The 18,282-nt window shown below is 39.4% G+C and overlaps 1 protein-coding gene across 1 annotated transcript in view; it reads left to right on the forward strand.

Annotated features, from left to right (window-relative positions):
- The window catches only part of adamts5 (ADAM metallopeptidase with thrombospondin type 1 motif, 5 (aggrecanase-2)), a 58,010-nt gene that overhangs the window by 29,744 nt on the left and 9,984 nt on the right, over positions 1-18,282 (forward strand). The window contains exons 2-5 of the mRNA XM_016240613.1: positions 4,255-4,387; positions 4,461-4,628; positions 8,176-8,459; positions 13,892-14,075. Coding sequence (XP_016096099.1) covers positions 4,255-4,387; positions 4,461-4,628; positions 8,176-8,459; positions 13,892-14,075 — 769 coding nt within the window. The remainder of the gene's footprint in view (positions 1-4,254; positions 4,388-4,460; positions 4,629-8,175; positions 8,460-13,891; positions 14,076-18,282) is intronic.

The following is an 18,282-nucleotide window of genomic DNA, read 5'->3' on the forward strand; positions in this document are numbered from 1 at the left end:
TGTGTTTGTCTGCGTTTGCATGTGAGTCGATGTTCTGGACTGACCTGTGAGCACCTCATAACTCTTGGGATCGTTTCTTAGTGCAAAAAGCCTTTTGTTTTCCAGTAAATGCATCGAAACATTGATTATGATTATAAGACCGTTTGCAGAGAATATCTGTGAAAAGTTTTTTTTTCTTCAGTTTTTGCATTTTTACTTATTTATTTATTTATTTGTTTTGTTTTGTTTTTTAAATTGAGATAATCTCAAGTTCCATGTTTTGATGTGGCATACATTCAACGTCTGATGTATGGATTATCAAAAATAAATAAATAAATATGTAGCTTGGTTCCAGTCCTTTTAGTATTATTAATATACTTTTATAGTTTTTGTTAATATTTTGAATTAGATTTTATTTATACATTTTGTTTTCATTCTAATTTTAGTTCAAGTTTATTTATTTCAAGTAAATCCTTAAAATGGTATTTCTATTATTTAGTGTATGTATCTCAAGTCCTGCATATGTCGCCAGAGATAAGTCTGTCTTTTTACTGGAAGATCCAGTTATGACAATTTGATTAAACAGTACTAGGTCAAAACATTGTTTAAAAATGAAATGTGCATGAATGATTGTTCACAATAAGACCTATCATGCATTTAGAAAATTAGTGAATTTTCATTGCATGTCGAATTTACTCCTAAATCCAACAAAACTGTTGTGTTTAAAATAAGAAAAATAAAACAATGTGTCAATGCTAACAGGATTTTTTTTTTTTTTTTTTGCGGTGCAGCATGCATCTCTCCGTGTGATCTGTAATTGTAATTTTCCCTCAATATTTCCCTCTTTTTCCAGCTCGTCCTTTGGCCGAAATATTTCCCTCAGGCAGGAATTCCTCAGAATATCTGTTCACATCAAGTTGCTCTATTCATTTCTGTGGAAACTCAACTTGCTTTTTAAAGGTTCTGAAGAAAATGTGAGTGGTGTTTTTCTGTGCAATACGTCCTAGCAACCATCCAGATGTTTCAAGCATCATGGCGGTGGTTTTTGCACAATGCAGACACTCACATTCACTGCCGAACATGTATAAATCTACTAAGAATAAGAGAAAAGAGCGAAAGCTGTAAGAATGATCAGTCATCGGTCATTTCTATAGGAGTATGGGAACGTGAGCTGTAGATGCGTGAGCTCAGGCTCTCACCTGATTACACATTACACATGCGCTCCGCTGAGGTCATGAGCTAAACTCGTTCTCAAGCTGTTTACTGTGTTGCTTTTATAAATGTGAGAGTGTGAAGAGCCGCTTTCAGTCCAGGCTGTTTCCATGCGCTCGCACTGAACCAGCAAAGATCAGCCTGTCTGACTGTGTTTGAGAGCATTTGCGTGTCTGTCTGTGAGGATTGATGGTCAATCACGTCTGACAATAAACATGAAAACGTGTTCAGGACGTCCAGTGAAGGTCTGTGCTGCTGATGCTGTTGCTCTGAAACTGCTAATTATTCATAAAGTAGTTAAACTACAGTCAAAATACTCATTGAAAACATTTTCAGACAGATTCACAGCATATTGACAGCTTTGTGTCTTTTCATTGGTCTCATTGTTTCCAAATACCAATTTGATAAAGTGAGCACCATTGGTGTTATTGTTTATGTTAATTGTTTTCGTTAATTGAAATAAAGCTGAAATAAAAGGAAAGATAAATATTAGACGAAAAACATCAACTTAAAAATTTGAAATGTTGTCTTGGCAATTAACTGAAATGAAATGAGTTACAAAGTTACTAAAACCAAAATAAAAATAAATTAAATGAAAGCTAAATAAAAATATTCAAATAACGAATAATGACAAGTGCATGACAAAATTTCTAAAACTTAAAAAAAAAATCAAATCAGGCCTAAAAATATACAAATAAAAGCTCATTCAAGTATAAATAGTAGAACTAAAAAAGAAAAAGAAAAATGACTTGATTTGAGATTTTCAGGTTAGTGGCATCAGTTCAGAAGACATTCAAAAAGCCAAGTAGAAATAATATTTGGCTTTGCTTTCATTCTCTGAAATAATCAGTTCATATTTCCAGACCTCCACAGAATCTGTACAGATTTCCACAGATTCGGGATGTCTGCCATCCATTATTCTTGTAAATTTATTAAATATTTGGCCTAATTTGATAATGCTTTGATTTGTAATCAAATCTATTCTAATCTAATCTAACAAACATTGTTGAATATTATGAATATTGTCAGCTCTGTGATGAGTTTTACATAAAAGCATCTGCTAAATAAATAAATGTAAACATCTTCTTTCTTTTTTTTGAGCCGGGATTAATAAAAACAAATTATTGTTAATTTAAAAATTTATTTAAATAAATCTGAAATAAAATATAAATATAAGATGGAAAAACCTTTAACAAAAATTTGAAATATTGCCTAGGAAAATAACTAAATTAAATTTAAATTGAAGCACTAAAATTAATAATGGGAAAGAAATAAAAACTAAAACTGAACATTTTCCTCAAAATTGCTTACCAAAGTTTTTTAGTATAATTTATATTTTATTACAAAATGTATTAATTAGAGGCCAAGCCCCGAAGGGGCGTAACCCCTATCGCGTTTGTATGTATTCTTGTTATTATTATTCCTCCCCAATGAGAGTCAATGGCAGCTCTATGAATGGAACACAGGAAATTTATGAAAATTGGCACACTTGTAGTGGTGGTCCTTAATAGTGAGCTGACCTTTGGGGTCTCTAGGACCATCTCTATAGCGCCACCACCAGTTCAAAAATTCACTTTTCAAACAATTACTGTATATCTTTTCAAACCTCTGTTCTAGAAAAATGAAATTAATAGTTATTCTGATTTAATTAGTTAATCTGATTACTCTCCTCATGCTAAACACATTCAATAGTTTACATGAAGACTCGCTACTCCTCCTTCAAAATTTGTCCAATTCTTCCCAAAATTGGCAGGGATGATCTTTGAACTGAGCCGCACAGAAATTACTGAACAGAATTTTGATATTCAGCTTTGATTAAAAGTTATTATGTTGTGAACTTGGCGATGTTGACCCAAAATTGGTTCAGAGACTGTATCTCAGCCAAACTGTGATCAATCATAATATGGAATATGCTAATTCGCTTCATCAACACCATGATCTGAGGGTCCATGCCCAATTTGGCAACAGTGCCACCTATGGATTATGAGATACAAAAAAATGGCTATTTTTGCCAATAACCTTTGAACAGTTAGTAAAGAAATCATGATCTTGGTGTCTATGCATTCCTTTAGCTAGGATTGGCTGAAGTGTCCACCATTTTGAGATTTGTCATAAATTGCAATATCTTTTAAACAATTTGACATATCGGCACAAAAATTGGTTGGGATCATTGACCGCACGTCCCGGAGGTACCTTAGAAGTTGGAACACAGCGCCACCTAGTGTTCCCAAGATACAAAAATGCTTATAACTTTTGAAAACATTGTCCAAATTTTTATATTCTTTCATTCCATGGGTTATGCTGATTCTGGCGACCTGTCATTTGCCATTCTACATTAATGTGCCCTTCAACCATATTGAAGTAATGTTTCGCTACTCCTCCTACAAAATATGTCCAATTTTGTTGAAAATCTGATCAGATGGTATTTGGACCGAGCTGCACAGAAATGACTGAACAGATTACCATTAACGAGAAATACCTCACCGAAGTACACCATGCCTGTGTTTTTTTTTACTTATGCTAGTTAGTTTAGCATGCTAACCAGTTGCCATTTTATTTGTCTATTTCATTTTAGTAATTGTAGTACTTCAACATAAATTAATTGATTTAAATATGTTTTGTTTGTCTGTTTTAGTTGTACTAATTTTCATACTTCAACATACATTTAGAAAGTTTTTCAAATTTATTTTTATTATTATTATTTTATTCAGCTTTATTTCAATTAACTTAATTGAAATGAATGAATTAACAACAAACTATTTTCGTTAGCAGTTCCACCACTGATGCTCACTGTATCAACCCGATAATTAGATACATGAAATAATAAGATAAACCTAAATGGCAAAAAAATAAATAAATAAATAAAAATTGCAAAAGCTAATAACACAATTAGTAAAAATTAAACTCAAAGCAAAAAAAACGGAAAATAGAAAAATAAAAGCTAATTTAAAAATATGAATAAACACTATAAATAATACTAAATTAACGCTGTTTGTGATGGTGTGGATGCAGGCACGTGTGAGCAATGGGTCTGGTGTCTCATGTTGATGCTGATGTGTGCAGGATCTGTGCGGTCATCACTCGTGTGACACTCTCGGCATGGCTGACGTGGGAACCGTGTGTTCACCGGAGAGGAGCTGTGCCATCATTGAGGATGACGGGCTGCACGCCGCCTTCACTGTGGCACATGAGATTGGTAAACACACACACACGAATAAACATCTATGTGCACTCTCACACAAGCTGATGAAATCACTTCCTGTGTGCAGGGCATCTACTGGGTCTGTCACATGACGACTCCAAGTTCTGCGTGGAGCGATTCGGCTCCACTGAAGACAAGCGGCTAATGTCGTCCATCCTGACCTCCATCGACGCATCCAAACCCTGGAGCCGCTGCACGTCTGCCACCATCACAGACTTCTTCGATGATGGCAACGGTGAGAAGCAATCGTGTTTGATCACATCAATTTGATGTTGCTTTTCTCAAAAATGTTGCAACATTATTTGGTAATGATTATAAGGCTAATTTCAATTTGATAGGATCAGATTCAAGACTGTTTTATGATACTGCTTGTTTTTGATGTTTAAGCAGCAATAATGTTGAAATCATGCCACATTATAGCAAAATGGGTCGCAAATTGCATTTCATGTTGACTAGTTTAATTTCCATTCTGGTTTATGTTAGTCAGTGTTTATAGTGAGCTGGTCGAGTATCAATTTAGTATTTATATACTGTCATAGTTCATATTCATAATTTGAATTTATGTAACTTTTTTTATAAACATTTTTACTTTATTAATATTTTACAGTTTTTCTTTTAATTTGGTAAACCAGTCATATTAGACATTTTGTTATGTGCTGTGGTCTTTTTATTAGTTTTTGTATTTAAAAAAGGTTTTAAAATAATTTAAACTTATTTTAATTTACAATTGCAAACAAAATGCAGAATTTAGTTGATTGATAGTTCAGATTTATACATCATCTGAAAGCTGAATAAATAAGTTTTCCGTTGATGTATGGTTTGTTAGGATAGGACAATATTTGGCCGAGATACAATTTGAAATTCTGGAATCTGAGGGTGCAAAAAAAATCTAAATATTGAGAAAATCGCCTATTTAAAGTTGTCCAAATGAAGTTCTTAGCAATGCATATTACTAATCAAAAATTAAGTTTTAATTACAGGAGGAAATTTACAAAATATCTTCATGGAACATGATCTTTACTTAATATCCTAATGATTTTTGCCATAAAAGAAAAATCAATAATTTTGACCCATACAATGTATTTTTGGCTATTGCTACAAATATACCCCAGCGACTTAAGACTGGTTTTGTGGTCCAGGGTTACATATATGAATTAGTGTGACTGTAACACAAAGCATGTTTTTGCAAATACTTGAAATAAAATCAATAATTTAGCCACAATGCAGTTAAAACACAGTCACCAAGGAAAAGGTTACACTCTAAAACATCAAGAGTATATAACAGACACACACTCAAACACATGCTCACTTACACACACTCACAGACACATACACATACACACACAACGCTATTATACACGATTATGAACTGGTGTGGCAATAGTATGGCAAAATTGAGTCAGAAGATTCAAATAAGAGGTTGAAATCAGATTGATTAAGCTCTGATAAAGCAGTCCTGTTCATATTTTTTTAATTTTTGTTGAACTTTGATGTTATGTGTAATAAAATGTCTTTCTTTGTGTTCAGGTTTGACTGTAGTAAAATTAATAGAAAAACTGACATTTCAAACCAACATTTACAAAAAGTTGTCTTTAAGAATGTCCAAATATAAATCCAAATCCACAACTTAAAAAAAAAAGGTATTTGTCTAAAACAACTTGAGAATTTATAAGCCTTTTATATAGAGCTCTATAGGAATCTAGTGGCTAAACCATGGAATTACATACGTTTTATTTCTTTTTTTACTCCCACCAAATGGCACTAATCTGCCTTCAAAAATTGGATTATAAAGGCATTGTCTCTATTTTAACATGAAATACTGCCATAATTGAAAATATTATAATTTGTTTTTATTATTATTTTCATTGGTAAAAATTGATCTATTTGTAATGGAATAATTGCATAAATATTAAATAGTACCATGAAAGTATCTCAAAATACAAAAAGAAAAAATATTATTGAACAAAAGTATATTACATTGGTTTCACTGAAAATAAAAAAAAGTTAAAATTCAGGTGTAACTTTTGACCGCGAACAAATAAAGTGTGACTCCCAAATAAACAATAACAGAGGGTTAAAAAATAAAAGTCCATGACTTGTTGGAAAAAGTATATTGTTATTGGACATTTTGTAACCAGGCATAGAAAAGAGTTTATTGACTATGTGGAAAAAATAAATAGAAATAGAAAAAATAAAGACATCTGCACACATATAATATTGCTGTCAACTTTTCTTAAGCAGCTTTTGCAATGTTTTGATCTAAAATAGTAAGAAAAAAAGAAAGAAAAAGAAATTAATACTTTTATTCATCAAGGCTGCATTAAATTGATCAAAAGTGATGATTTTCTTAAGCAGCTTTTGCAATGTTTTGATCTAAAATAGTAAGAAAAAAAGAAATAAAAAAAGAAATGAATACTTTTATTCATCAAGGCTGCATTAAATTGATCAAAAGTGATGTCAAAGACATTTATAATAATCAGAAATGTTTCTTGAGCAGCAAATCAATATATTAGAATGATTTCTGAAGGATCATGTGACAATGAAGACTGGAGTAATGATGCTGAAAATTCAGCTTTGATCACAGGAATAAATTAGATTTTACAATATATTCACATAGAACATAGCTAATTTTAATTGTAATAATATTTCACTTTTTTACTATATTTTGATCAAATAAAAGCAGTCTTGGTGAGCAGAAGAGACTTCTTTCAAAACAAAGATCATTATTTTGTGTATTTGGTGTAATGAAATGTGTTTATGTGGTTTAAGGTTCAAAAAACACATTATTTTCCACATACTGTACATTATTGTTTCTCCTCTATGCCCAGCCTTTCTGAAACGCGTCGATTTTTACAAAGCTCATCGGTCTGAAAAGCGAGATGTGCTCTGATTGGCCAGCTATCCAGTGCGTTGTGATTGGCTGAATACCATGTGAATACCGAAAGCGTGTGACGGAAATGATTCGCCTCTTATCATACTGTGATGCCGTGTCCCGGAGCGACGAGACAAAACCCATTATAAACGAGGCATTTGTTGCATCCAGTGGGGACATAATTACGGATTATAATGACTTATTCTGTCTTTTTACGCGTTGCGCTGCGTAAACATAAAACCATGTCTGCATTTGTGATCGGAGAAATGACAAACAACAAGCGCTACTCTACACTGCTCAAAACTTGCGTTTGAATCGTCAGTGGCAAATTCTTTAAATATAAAAACGTACTTACAGTCTGTGAGTCAGAACAGCCGGCATTGTAGTCTACTCTACCAGGATCAGGAAACAGTCCTCCATAAAATGCACTGTACACATCTGAATATTTGGGTTGCAGTGTTCTGGAACAGTGTTGTAAATACAACTTAACCACTGATTTCTAGTTGTGTCCTCTTTTGGAAGACAAAACAAAGTAGTTTTTGCTTTTGCAACGAAACCCACAGCGTCTTCACAACATGGTGGCGGCGGTGGCAGCAACAATAAAGTTATGCCTTCTTTCTTTGTGTGAACATTTGGGCGGCGTTATGCAAATCTTCCCACATCGTGACGTAGACATGTAGGGGCGTGTTTGAACATGGCATTTTAGGAGGGTGTGGACCAGTCTTAACTTTTATAAAAAAGATCTATTTGGGTTTGAGACTTTGCAACTTTATGGACCCCTTTAAAAAATCGTACTGATGCCAAACTATGCGTTTGGGATAAGTACTGTGCATATACAGAAAATCAACATTTTGCACACAATTTCTCCATAATCATCCTGACATATTGCTCTTGTGGTTTGTGTGTGTAGCTGAGTGTCTGTTGGACACTCCTCGTCTGCCTCTCTTGGGTCCGGAGGAGTTGCCGGGTCAGAGTTATGACGCGGTTCAGCAGTGCCATTTGGCCTTTGGGCCGGAGTACACTGTTTGTCCTGGGATGGACGTGTGTGCTCGTCTGTGGTGTGCCATCATCAGGAAGGGACAGATGGTGTGTCTGACCAAGAAACTCCCAGCTGTGGAAGGAACGCCGTGTGGGAAGGGACGGATCTGTCTTCAGGGGAAATGTGTGGACAAAACCCGAAAGAGACACTACTCGGTAAGAGCAGAGATTAAGATTGATGCGAAATTAACAAATTACTTGTTTGTCTTCATAATCTTTAATCTTAATGCCTCTGAAATGACTTTCATTTCAACTTCTTTTCGATGTCATCAGTTCCTCTTATTTATCATCTTTTGAAAAAATCAAGTCCCACAATATAGATTTTTCTTGTTGAATAACCTTTTTCACTTTGAATCAGGTCACATTATATTAGTAAAACAAATTGGAAATTGCATTTCATGTTGACTAGTTTAATTCCCATGCTGTTTTATGTTGATCAGTGTTGATTTTGAGCTGGTCCAGTGTTATTTTAGTATTGTTTATATATTATAATAGTTTTTATTAATAATTCGAATTAGCTTTTATTTTTATGTAGTACATTTTTATATTTCTATAAATGTTTTAGTCATTTTGTTGTGTGCTTACTTTTGTTGTGTGCTGCTTTTGTCATTTGGATCATGTTTTAATATTTCTAAATAGTTTTATTTATTTTTTTTATTTATTTATTTCAGTTTTAGTTTTAGTTTTGTGTCTGTTCCTAAATACAAAATATTAGATATATGTAATATTTGGAATCAATTCATATTTTGGCAATATTTTATAATCAGGTTGGTTTTATTTTTATTTTAGTTTGATTTTAAGTGATTATATGTGCTTTGTCATTTTTTTTATTTTTTTTGTATTTAAAAAAATATTTCTAAAACGTTTTCATGTTAAAACTATTTTTTTTAAGCAAATTTTTATTAATACACATACACAGACACACACACACACACACACATATATATATATATATATATATATACAGTGGGTACGGAAAGTATTCAGACCCCCTTAAATTTTTCACTCTTTGTTATATTGCAGCCATTTGCTAAAATCATTTAAGTTAATTTTTTTTCCTCATTAATGTACACACAGCACCCCATATTGACAGAAAAACACAGAATTGTTGACATTTATGTATTAAGGCCTTTAAAAAGTATTAAAACGTCTTAAATGCCATTTTCCAAGGTATTAAATTTTGTATCATCTTTTCATTATGTATATTTGTCCAAATAGTGGGGTTCTGTGTAGTTTATTTATGGAATCCCGCAAGTTTTGATGTCATCTGTTACGGCGCTCACTGACTGACTGCGCTGTTGCGACCATTACTGCATGCTCCCATCCGCTCCTTACTTTTGACCTGTGATCAGTCAAATCTGACTTCTGCAGCTCGTGTTGGATGCAGGGTTGTTGTTGTTGTTTTGTCCACAAAATTGGGCTGCTTTTAAACTGTTGCCATGGGTTGATTTTCCCCAGTGGCTTAAAGGTTTGAAATATTGCATAAATTACATTTGGTTGAAATGCTTGTACTGAAACATTTTGCATTCTACCTGTAATAAAATTGTGCTAAATGTTTTGGGCCACACTAGTAGGAAGCATTTGAGCTGTGTTTATGATAAATGTGCATAACAGTGACTGTAAAATATGTATTTTAGGGATGGAAATTACATTTTTATATTTGGGACATGGTAATTGCGCTAATTTCGGCTGTTTTTTTTTTTTTTTACTAGCATGGGCTTGGGATGCACAATTAAAATGATGTAATAGTTGTGATCATTATTTTACCTTCCATGATCGTTCAGACACAATCAGGTGCAGTACTCTCTGTCAAGTCTGCATCAAATCAAGCACTTCGTAATCACAGGTAAACTGTCTGTTCAGTCAGATGTTTGTCATGAGCAGTGTTCCACAAAACAGCTATGGTTTGCAGAAAGTTTTGTGACAAATACATCTTTTGAATATACTGTGTGAACTCATTGGCCCGTTAGCTCGGAGAGCTTTATTTCCCCTCCTCAATAAGTTTTGTCAGTTGTTTTATTTATTGGTCTAATTCTTATTTCTTGGGTTGCATTGGTTAGTCACTCAATTAATTATCTTGTGCTTTGTTCCCCCCTTCTGAATTATGTTGTATTGACAAGGAGTTATCACAAAGTAAGTCTGTATAGTTGTGCTGTCTTACAATCAATATATATAAATGTAAGTTAAAGTGTCGCCGATGTAACCGGTTAAAACTTGGAGTGGCGATGAGGTCTTAAAATGTATGGAAAGAGTCTTAAAAAAGGTATTAAAGGGGTCATATGATGCGATTTCAAGTTTTCCTTTCTCTTTGGAGTGTTACAAGCTGATTGTGCATAGATAAGATCCCTGAAGTTGCAAAGACTAAAGTTAAGACTCTGCCACGCCCCCCTAAAATGACTCGTTCTAACACGCCCCCACATATCTACCTCACTATGTGGAAATATTTGCATAATGCCCCCTTTAAAAGGTATTAAATTTAACTCCATGATTCCTGTATATACCCCGTCATAGTCATCATAGTAATCATATTCATTCTGCTCACCAGTTAAACTTCATTACATAGTCATCCAACCTAGTCTTTCTGAGGAAGCTAGTTGGCCAAGGACATTAGAGATGTTCGTCCTGTTGTGCCTTTAAACAACTTGCTCTCATTTGTCCATTTGGATCGCACCCATTTTCTTAACGCACCTGGGCCCGTATTCACCAAACATTTTATCTTACAACTAAGAGTTCTCCTAAATAGCACTAAAAGTTTTTAGTTAAGAGTTTTCTTTTAAAACCTATTCACAAAGCTGCTGAGACAAACTTTTACTAAGGAATAGAGAGAAGTCTTAAGCTGAGTAAGGGCGGGGTTGACCTCGTTGCTATGGATGATGTCAGCATGCTTATGCACACAGTGATTGGCCGATAGTCTCTTTCAGAGATTTATTCATAGAAATATTGTAGAGCGCGATATTATGTTGCCATATTCAAATAAAGGTTTAAAAATAAAAATGTTAATTGCCTCATTCAAATAAACTAAAAGTTTTTAGTTAAGAGTTTTCTTTTAAAACCTATTCACAAAGCTGCTGAGACAAACTTTTACTAAGGAATAGAGAGAAGTCTTAAGCTGAGTAAGGGCGGGGTTGACCTCGTTGCTATGGATGATGTCAGCATGCTTATGCACACAGTGATTGGCCGATAGTCTCTTTCAGAGATTTATTCATAGAAATATTGTAGAGCGCGATATTATGTTGCCATATTCAAATAAAGGTTTAAAAATAAAAATGTTAATTGCCTCATTCAAATAAAGATTTTAAAATGCAGGCTAAGTGACACTAATTAAACAATATAATATATATATATATGTATGTTCAGCTAATTGTCAGCCTGTATGCTTCTTGTAAAAAATTAGCGAATATGCATATAAACAGTAGAATAATCATGGCTGATAGTAAGATATGCAAACAAAAAAGAAAACCAAACTGGACTCAAGAACAGCTGTGACTTCTTGCCCAATTGGTTAATGAAAACAAGCATATAATCAAAGGAAAATTTGAAGTTGGGATAACCTCCAAAACCAAAGGCGATACCTTTTTAAAATCACATTATCGTTAAATGTTTCTAAAACGTTTACGTTCCGAGGCAGATTGCTAGCAACTGCCATTTTAGGACAGTTTGTGGTTTGGTCTTAGTGACTTAGGAGTCCTCTTCACTGCTCCTAACGTTTCACAGATTTAGGAGCTAGTTTTAGTGCTAAAACGCTTTGTGAAATACTCTTAAAGCAAAAATGAAGGAGTTCTAAATTTAGGAGAACTCATTATTTTAAAGATTTTTACGAGTTACAAGCTACTTTTAGCCTTAAGATGTTTTGTAAATACGAGCCCAGGTTTGCAGTGTTTCTCTGAGTTTCACAGAATTGATCTTTCTCACCGCTGTCTCCTTCACATAATAAACATCAGGGCCCGTATTCTTAAAGATTCTAAGAATCCTCTCAGAGAGCTCCTAATTTAGCTTAAAAGTTTCTTACTAGTAGTCTAAGCTTAAAAGTGATCCAGGACCAATCTGAGAGCAACTCTGAGAGAGGAAAAGACAAAAACTTTTATCTTAGTGAGGAGGCGGGGCTGACCCCATTGCTAGCTATGACACAGTCTTTTGAAGAATGTGATTGGTTGGATGTCTAAGAAGGAAATAAAAGAGTGCTTTTAAGAGTAGGGTCTTCACTTTGTGCTCGCTCTCTCTCTTTCTCTCTCTCTCACTCTCACACACACACACACACACACACACACATTATTACCATTTCAAATAAGTGTTTTCTATGTGAATATATTGCAAAATGTAATTTATTCATGTAATCAAAGCTGAATTTTCAGCATCATTACTCTAGCCTTTAGTGTCACACGATCCTTCAGAAATCATTCTAATATGCTGATTTTCTGCTCAAGCAATCATTTCTGATTATTAGCAATGTTGAAAACAGTTTTGCTGCTTCATATTTTGTGCCATGATACATTTTATTTTTCAGGATTCTTGGATGAATAGAAAGTTCAAAAGAACAGCATTTATTTGAAATAGTAATTGTTTTAACATTATAAATGTCTTTACTGTCACTTTGTGTCAATTTAATGTGATTTTGATAAGTAAAAATTTCTTTAAAAAAAATAATAATCTTACTGACCCCAAACTGGCGTTTTATTTATATTTAGCACTGTTTTTGTGATTCAGCACTGCTGTGGAGGAGAGACATTGTTCTAAGAACGTTTTTCTAACGTTCCCTTTAAGTTATGAAAACATTCTATAAACATTTAAAATGTCTTTTTTTTATGTTTAAAAAAATTCTTGGTTATGGAAACATTAGGGGAACATTCAGTTTTATTGAATGTTCTGAAACAAGTAGTAACGTTTAAAAAAACAGTGGGATGAACATTCAACATTTAAAGGGTTCATATGATGCGATTTAAAATTTTCCTTTCTCTTTGGAGTGTTACAAGCTCTTGGTGCATAAAAACATTCCATGAACGACGTATAAATAATATATTTTGTGCTAACATTTGGAGAACATTATTAAAGACCAGATAAATTTGAATGTAACGTTCTATTAACATTACTGTTCATAACTTTGAGAGAACCTTTCCAGAATGTTCCCTGTCAGCAGCTCAGACTGTTATCCTTCTGTGTCTCACTGTTCTGATTTAACTAGATTAGTATCAAACACATTTAACCGGCAGGAATTTCCCATCCTCTCGTCTAGCAGGGTATTTTTATCGACATCTCAGAGGTCATTAAGTGCTTTAGAGACTTGTTTTAGTCCCGATGAAGAATGTTTCTCTTGTTCGAGCCTTCTTCATGCTTGCATGTTTGTTTGTCGCAGTTTGTGTTTCTATTACACTCACACACACCCTTCCTCTCTCTGAATGTCCAGCGTTCAGGTCTCAAACTCATTTTGGCTCAGAGCTTGTTTATTGTAGGTCGGTGAATGGATGTGCACACGCCTTCACATAAAACCACAGTTCAGCCCATTCATGTCAGTGAATTCCTCAGACGTGATTCAGTGTGTATTCAGTCTGCTCTTCATCATTTGATTTCTGATTATCTCTGTTATGTCACAGACATCGAATCATGGCAGCTGGAGCTCCTGGGGTCCATGGGGTTCCTGTTCTCGTACATGTGGCGGTGGCGTCCAGTTTGCACATCGTCTCTGTAATAACCCTCCACCCCGAAACAACGGCCGCTACTGCACTGGGAAGAGAGCCGTCTACCGGTCCTGCAATGTCACACCGTGCCTTTCAGCCGGTGAGTGTCACATACATGCACAACAATTCTGAGGCAGCATTACGTAGTTCCCTTTCAATCAGTCACGTTCGACATTACGTCAGTAGTGACTGACGAATTGGGATCCTCGCTAGAGAGACCAATCACCTTCGAGTGTTAACAAAACAAGCCAATAAGTGTTGGCGTGCGATCTTTGCGTCGCACACCCCGCCCCGCAGCATGGGAATATAAGGAGAGCGCGTGTAGACGCACATTCAGCTTTTCGCTTCGGAGCCGAGCCTTTCAGCTGGTCTGGTTACTGAGCATGTGTCTACAACACAGCGTTCTGCAGTGTTGGTGTTACGGCGCATCAGCGGGGGTTGCTGGTCCAGTGCTGCTGTTGGTGTTTGGACTGTGTGCTGCAGCTCCTCAAACTGTGGTTGCGCTGCGACCTCTCCTGGGCGATTCAACACTTTTGCTATCTAAAAGAGCAAATCTAAAAGAGCTCCACGAGTGTGTTTCTGGGTGTGGTCGCTTCCTGGCTCCATCTGATGGTCACGAACGCTGCATTTCGTGCCTGGGCGTTGAGCACGCTGAGGATGCGCTCGTGGATGACTCATGTTCTCATTACGGGGACATGACCATCGCGATGTTGCGATCGAGGCTCCTCTTCATTAAACGAGGGGGAGTCCCCCTCCCCATGCCCCGTTCTAGTTCCTCCCAACAGCGGAGGACTACTTCGGCATATGGCCAGTGCAATCTGAGGATCACAGTGAGGGCTTCCCCATCGAGTGCGTCTCCGCGGGTCCCTCACTCCTCCAGCACATCGCACCCTCTGGTGTTCTGTGATGATGTGGCTGAGACTCCGGACAGGGCGAGGTCTAGCGTCTCATTTGGGCCTCCGGCAGATGACAGGATGTCGATCACTGCATCGGGTGACGAGCTAGGCTCTGGAGATGAGGTCTCGGCTGCGCTGCCTCCGTCAGGAAGAGTAGCTTTGCCCGAGTCAGATCCAGAGCTGACTGCTATGCTTTCCCGGGCTGCTGAGAATGGAATGGAATGGAAACCACCTCCATCTCCCGAACGCTCAAGGTTGGATGATTGGTTCCTGGGGCTGTCACAGACCAATCGCCGGCAGCCACCTCCGGTTCCTTTCTTTCGGAAGTGCATGAAGAATTTACTAGATCTTGGAGGGCACCTTTTTCTGCCCGAAACAGAGCTAGTGCTTCTTCCGTCCTCACTGCCCTCAATGGCGGGGCGGCTAAAGGGTATGTGGAGATCCCCCCAGTCAAGCTCGCTGTTGCGATGCAGCTCTGCCCGCAAAGCGCCGCCGCCTGGCGGGGTAATCCGCGCCTCCCGTCCAGGGCCTGCAAGTTCTCGTCCGCACTAACGGCCAAGGCTTACAGAGCTGCTGGACAGGCCGCCTCCACCCTGCACGCCATGGCCCTCCTGCAGGTCTACCAGGCCAAGGCGTTGAAGCAGCTGCACAAGGGTAGTTCTGACCCTGGGGTAATGCAGGAACTGCGCACGGCGATGGACGAAAGTCACAGCGCGGTCCCTCAGTCAGATGATGTCCACCCTGGTGGTCCAGGAACAACATCTATTGCTGAACCTAGCAGATATGAGGGAGGCCGACAAACACAGTTTCCTGGACTCCCCGATCTCCCAGGCTGGCCTCTTCGGCGATGCGGTGGAGAGCTTCGCCCAGCAGTTCTCCGCCGCACAGAAGCAGACGGAGGCGATCAGACACATCCTGCCTCAGTGGCCCACTGCTGTCATCACCCCGCCGCCGGCTGCAGTCCCTCCGCCCGCTCATCGCCGAGGGCGCCCTCCTGCTGCCTCCACCTCTGCTCCAAAAGTCCCAAGATGGTCATGGCAATGCGGCACTCACTGGGTCCCAGTCACCCCGTGCAGGAGGGCAGGAGTTCCCCTAGTGCAAGTGTCCAGGCATGTTGTTGTCTCAACAGATGCCTCTGCCACAGGCTGGGGTGCCATGTGCAATGGGCATGCAGCATCGGGCACCTGGACAGGGCCTCGTCTGCAGTGGCATGTCAATTACCTCGAGTTGCTAGCAGTATGGCTTGCTCTGCGCTGCGCTGCTTCAAATTGCTGCTACACTACAAGCACGTACTGGTTCGGACGGACAATACTGTGACCGTTGCATACATCAACTACCAGGGTGGTCTACGCTCCCGTCGCATGTCACAATTTGCCTGCCATCTTCTCCTTTGGAGTCAGAAGCATCTGAGGTCGCTTCATGCTGTTCACATCCCAAGCGAGCTCAATCATGCAGCCGACAAGCTCTCACATCAGCCCGCCCTTCCGGGAGAATGGCGACTCCACCCCGAGACAGTCCAGCTGATCTGGAGACTCTTCTGAGATGCTCAGGTAGACCTGTTTGCCTCACCGGACACATCCCACTGCCAGCTGTTTCACTCCCTGTCCGAGAGGACCCTCGGCACGGACGCGCAGACACACAGCTGGCCTCGAGGCCTACGCAAGTATGCGTTTCCGCCAGTGAGCCTTCTCGCACAGACAATGTGCAAGGTCAGGGAGGACGAGGAGCAGGTCCTCTTAGTAGCGCCATACTGGCCCAGTCGGACTTGGTTCCCAGAACTGATGCTCCTTGCGACAGCCCCTACTTGGCATATTCCTTTGAGGAAGGATCTCCTTTCTCAGAGAGGGGGCACCCTCTGGCACCCACGCCCGGACCTGTGGAATCTCCACATGTGGTCTCTGGATGGGACGCGGAGGTTCTCGGCGGGAAGACCCCCGTAGATGCCCGATCGCGGTCGTGCTCTCCTTTCTGCAAGAAGGGCTGGAGCGAAGGCTGTCCCCCTCCACCCTCGCTATCGCCGCACATCACGATGCAGTAGGCGACAAATCTGTTGGGAAGCACGACTTTATCATCAGGTTCCTTAGGGGTGCGAGGAGGCTGAATCCTCCGCACCCCCACCTGGTACCCTCTTGGGATCTCCCCTCGGTCCTGACGGCCTTAAAGGAGGAGCCCTTCGAACCTCTGCAGTCAATAAAGCTTAAGTTTATGTTGCTAAAGACAGTGCTCCTCACTGCATTGGCTTTGGTCAAGAGGGTCGGGGACCTGCAGGCATTTTCAATCGACGATTCGTGCCTTGAATTCGAGCCGGCCGACTCTCACGTTGTCCTGAGAGTTCCCACCACGCCTTTCAGGGATCAGGTGGTGAACTTGCAAGCGCTGCCCCAGGAAGAGGCAGACCCAGCCGTTGCTCTGCTCTGTCCCGATCGCGCTTTGCGCATTTATGTGGACTGTACGCAGAGCTTCAGGACCTCATACCAGCTTTTTGTCTGCTTTGGAGGACAGCAGAAGGGAAAGGCTGTCTCCAAACAAAGACTTGCCCACTGGATAGTGGAGGCTATAGTCTTAGCATACCAGGCCCAACAGTTACCGTGCCCCCTCGGAGTGAGAGGACACTCTACGAGAGGGGTGGCATCTTCTTGGGCATTGGCGCGGGGTGCCTCGATAGCAGACATCTGTAGAGCTGCCGGCTGGGTGACACCTAACACGTTTGCGAGATTCTATAATCTCCGTGTAGAGCCTCGGTGGTCAGGCGTGGCGGAGCGCCAGACGCCAGGTCCAGCACTCGTGTTTATGCCCAAGGTCAGCCCTTGTGCTGGGCTAGGTGCCCGTGTGTAGTGATTCCCCCTTCAGGTGATCCCACATGTGTATTCTTCCACGATACGGCTTTCCCTAGCAGAGATTTATCTGCCATCTCTGCTGCGTAGTATCTCACCCCAACTCGTGTGCATGCCCAAGGTCAGCCCTTGTGCTGGGCTAGGTGCCCGTGTGTAGTGATTCCCCCTTCGGGTGATCCCACATGTGTATTCTTCCACGGTACGGCTCCCCTCACGGTAAGCCCGTGTCTTTCCCTGGCAGTCGTTCACTGCCATCTCTGCTGTGTAGTGATCTCACCCCAGGCAGGTTGAGTCTACCGCAGAGACTTCCATATGTAGTACTGCCCTGGGCCAGTCCATATGTGTAATTCCACATGATACCTCCTATGTGCGGGATGTGGGTGGGGGGACTTCCGCAGGGCACTGGAGGGGGTCAGCAATAGTGGCGTTTTCCATACGGATCCCAATTCGTCAGTCACTGAGTCACTGACGAACGTGACTGACTGAAAGGGAACGTCTAGGTTACTTGTGTAACCCTCGTTCCCTGAAGGAGACGCCACTATTGCTGACCCCCTCCAGTGCCCTGCGGAAGCCGGCA

This window comes from Sinocyclocheilus grahami, unplaced genomic scaffold, assembly GCF_001515645.1.
Source record: "Sinocyclocheilus grahami isolate Dianchi unplaced genomic scaffold, SAMN03320097.WGS_v1.1 scaffold595.1, whole genome shotgun sequence".
Classification (NCBI taxonomy): domain Eukaryota; kingdom Metazoa; phylum Chordata; class Actinopteri; order Cypriniformes; family Cyprinidae; genus Sinocyclocheilus; species Sinocyclocheilus grahami.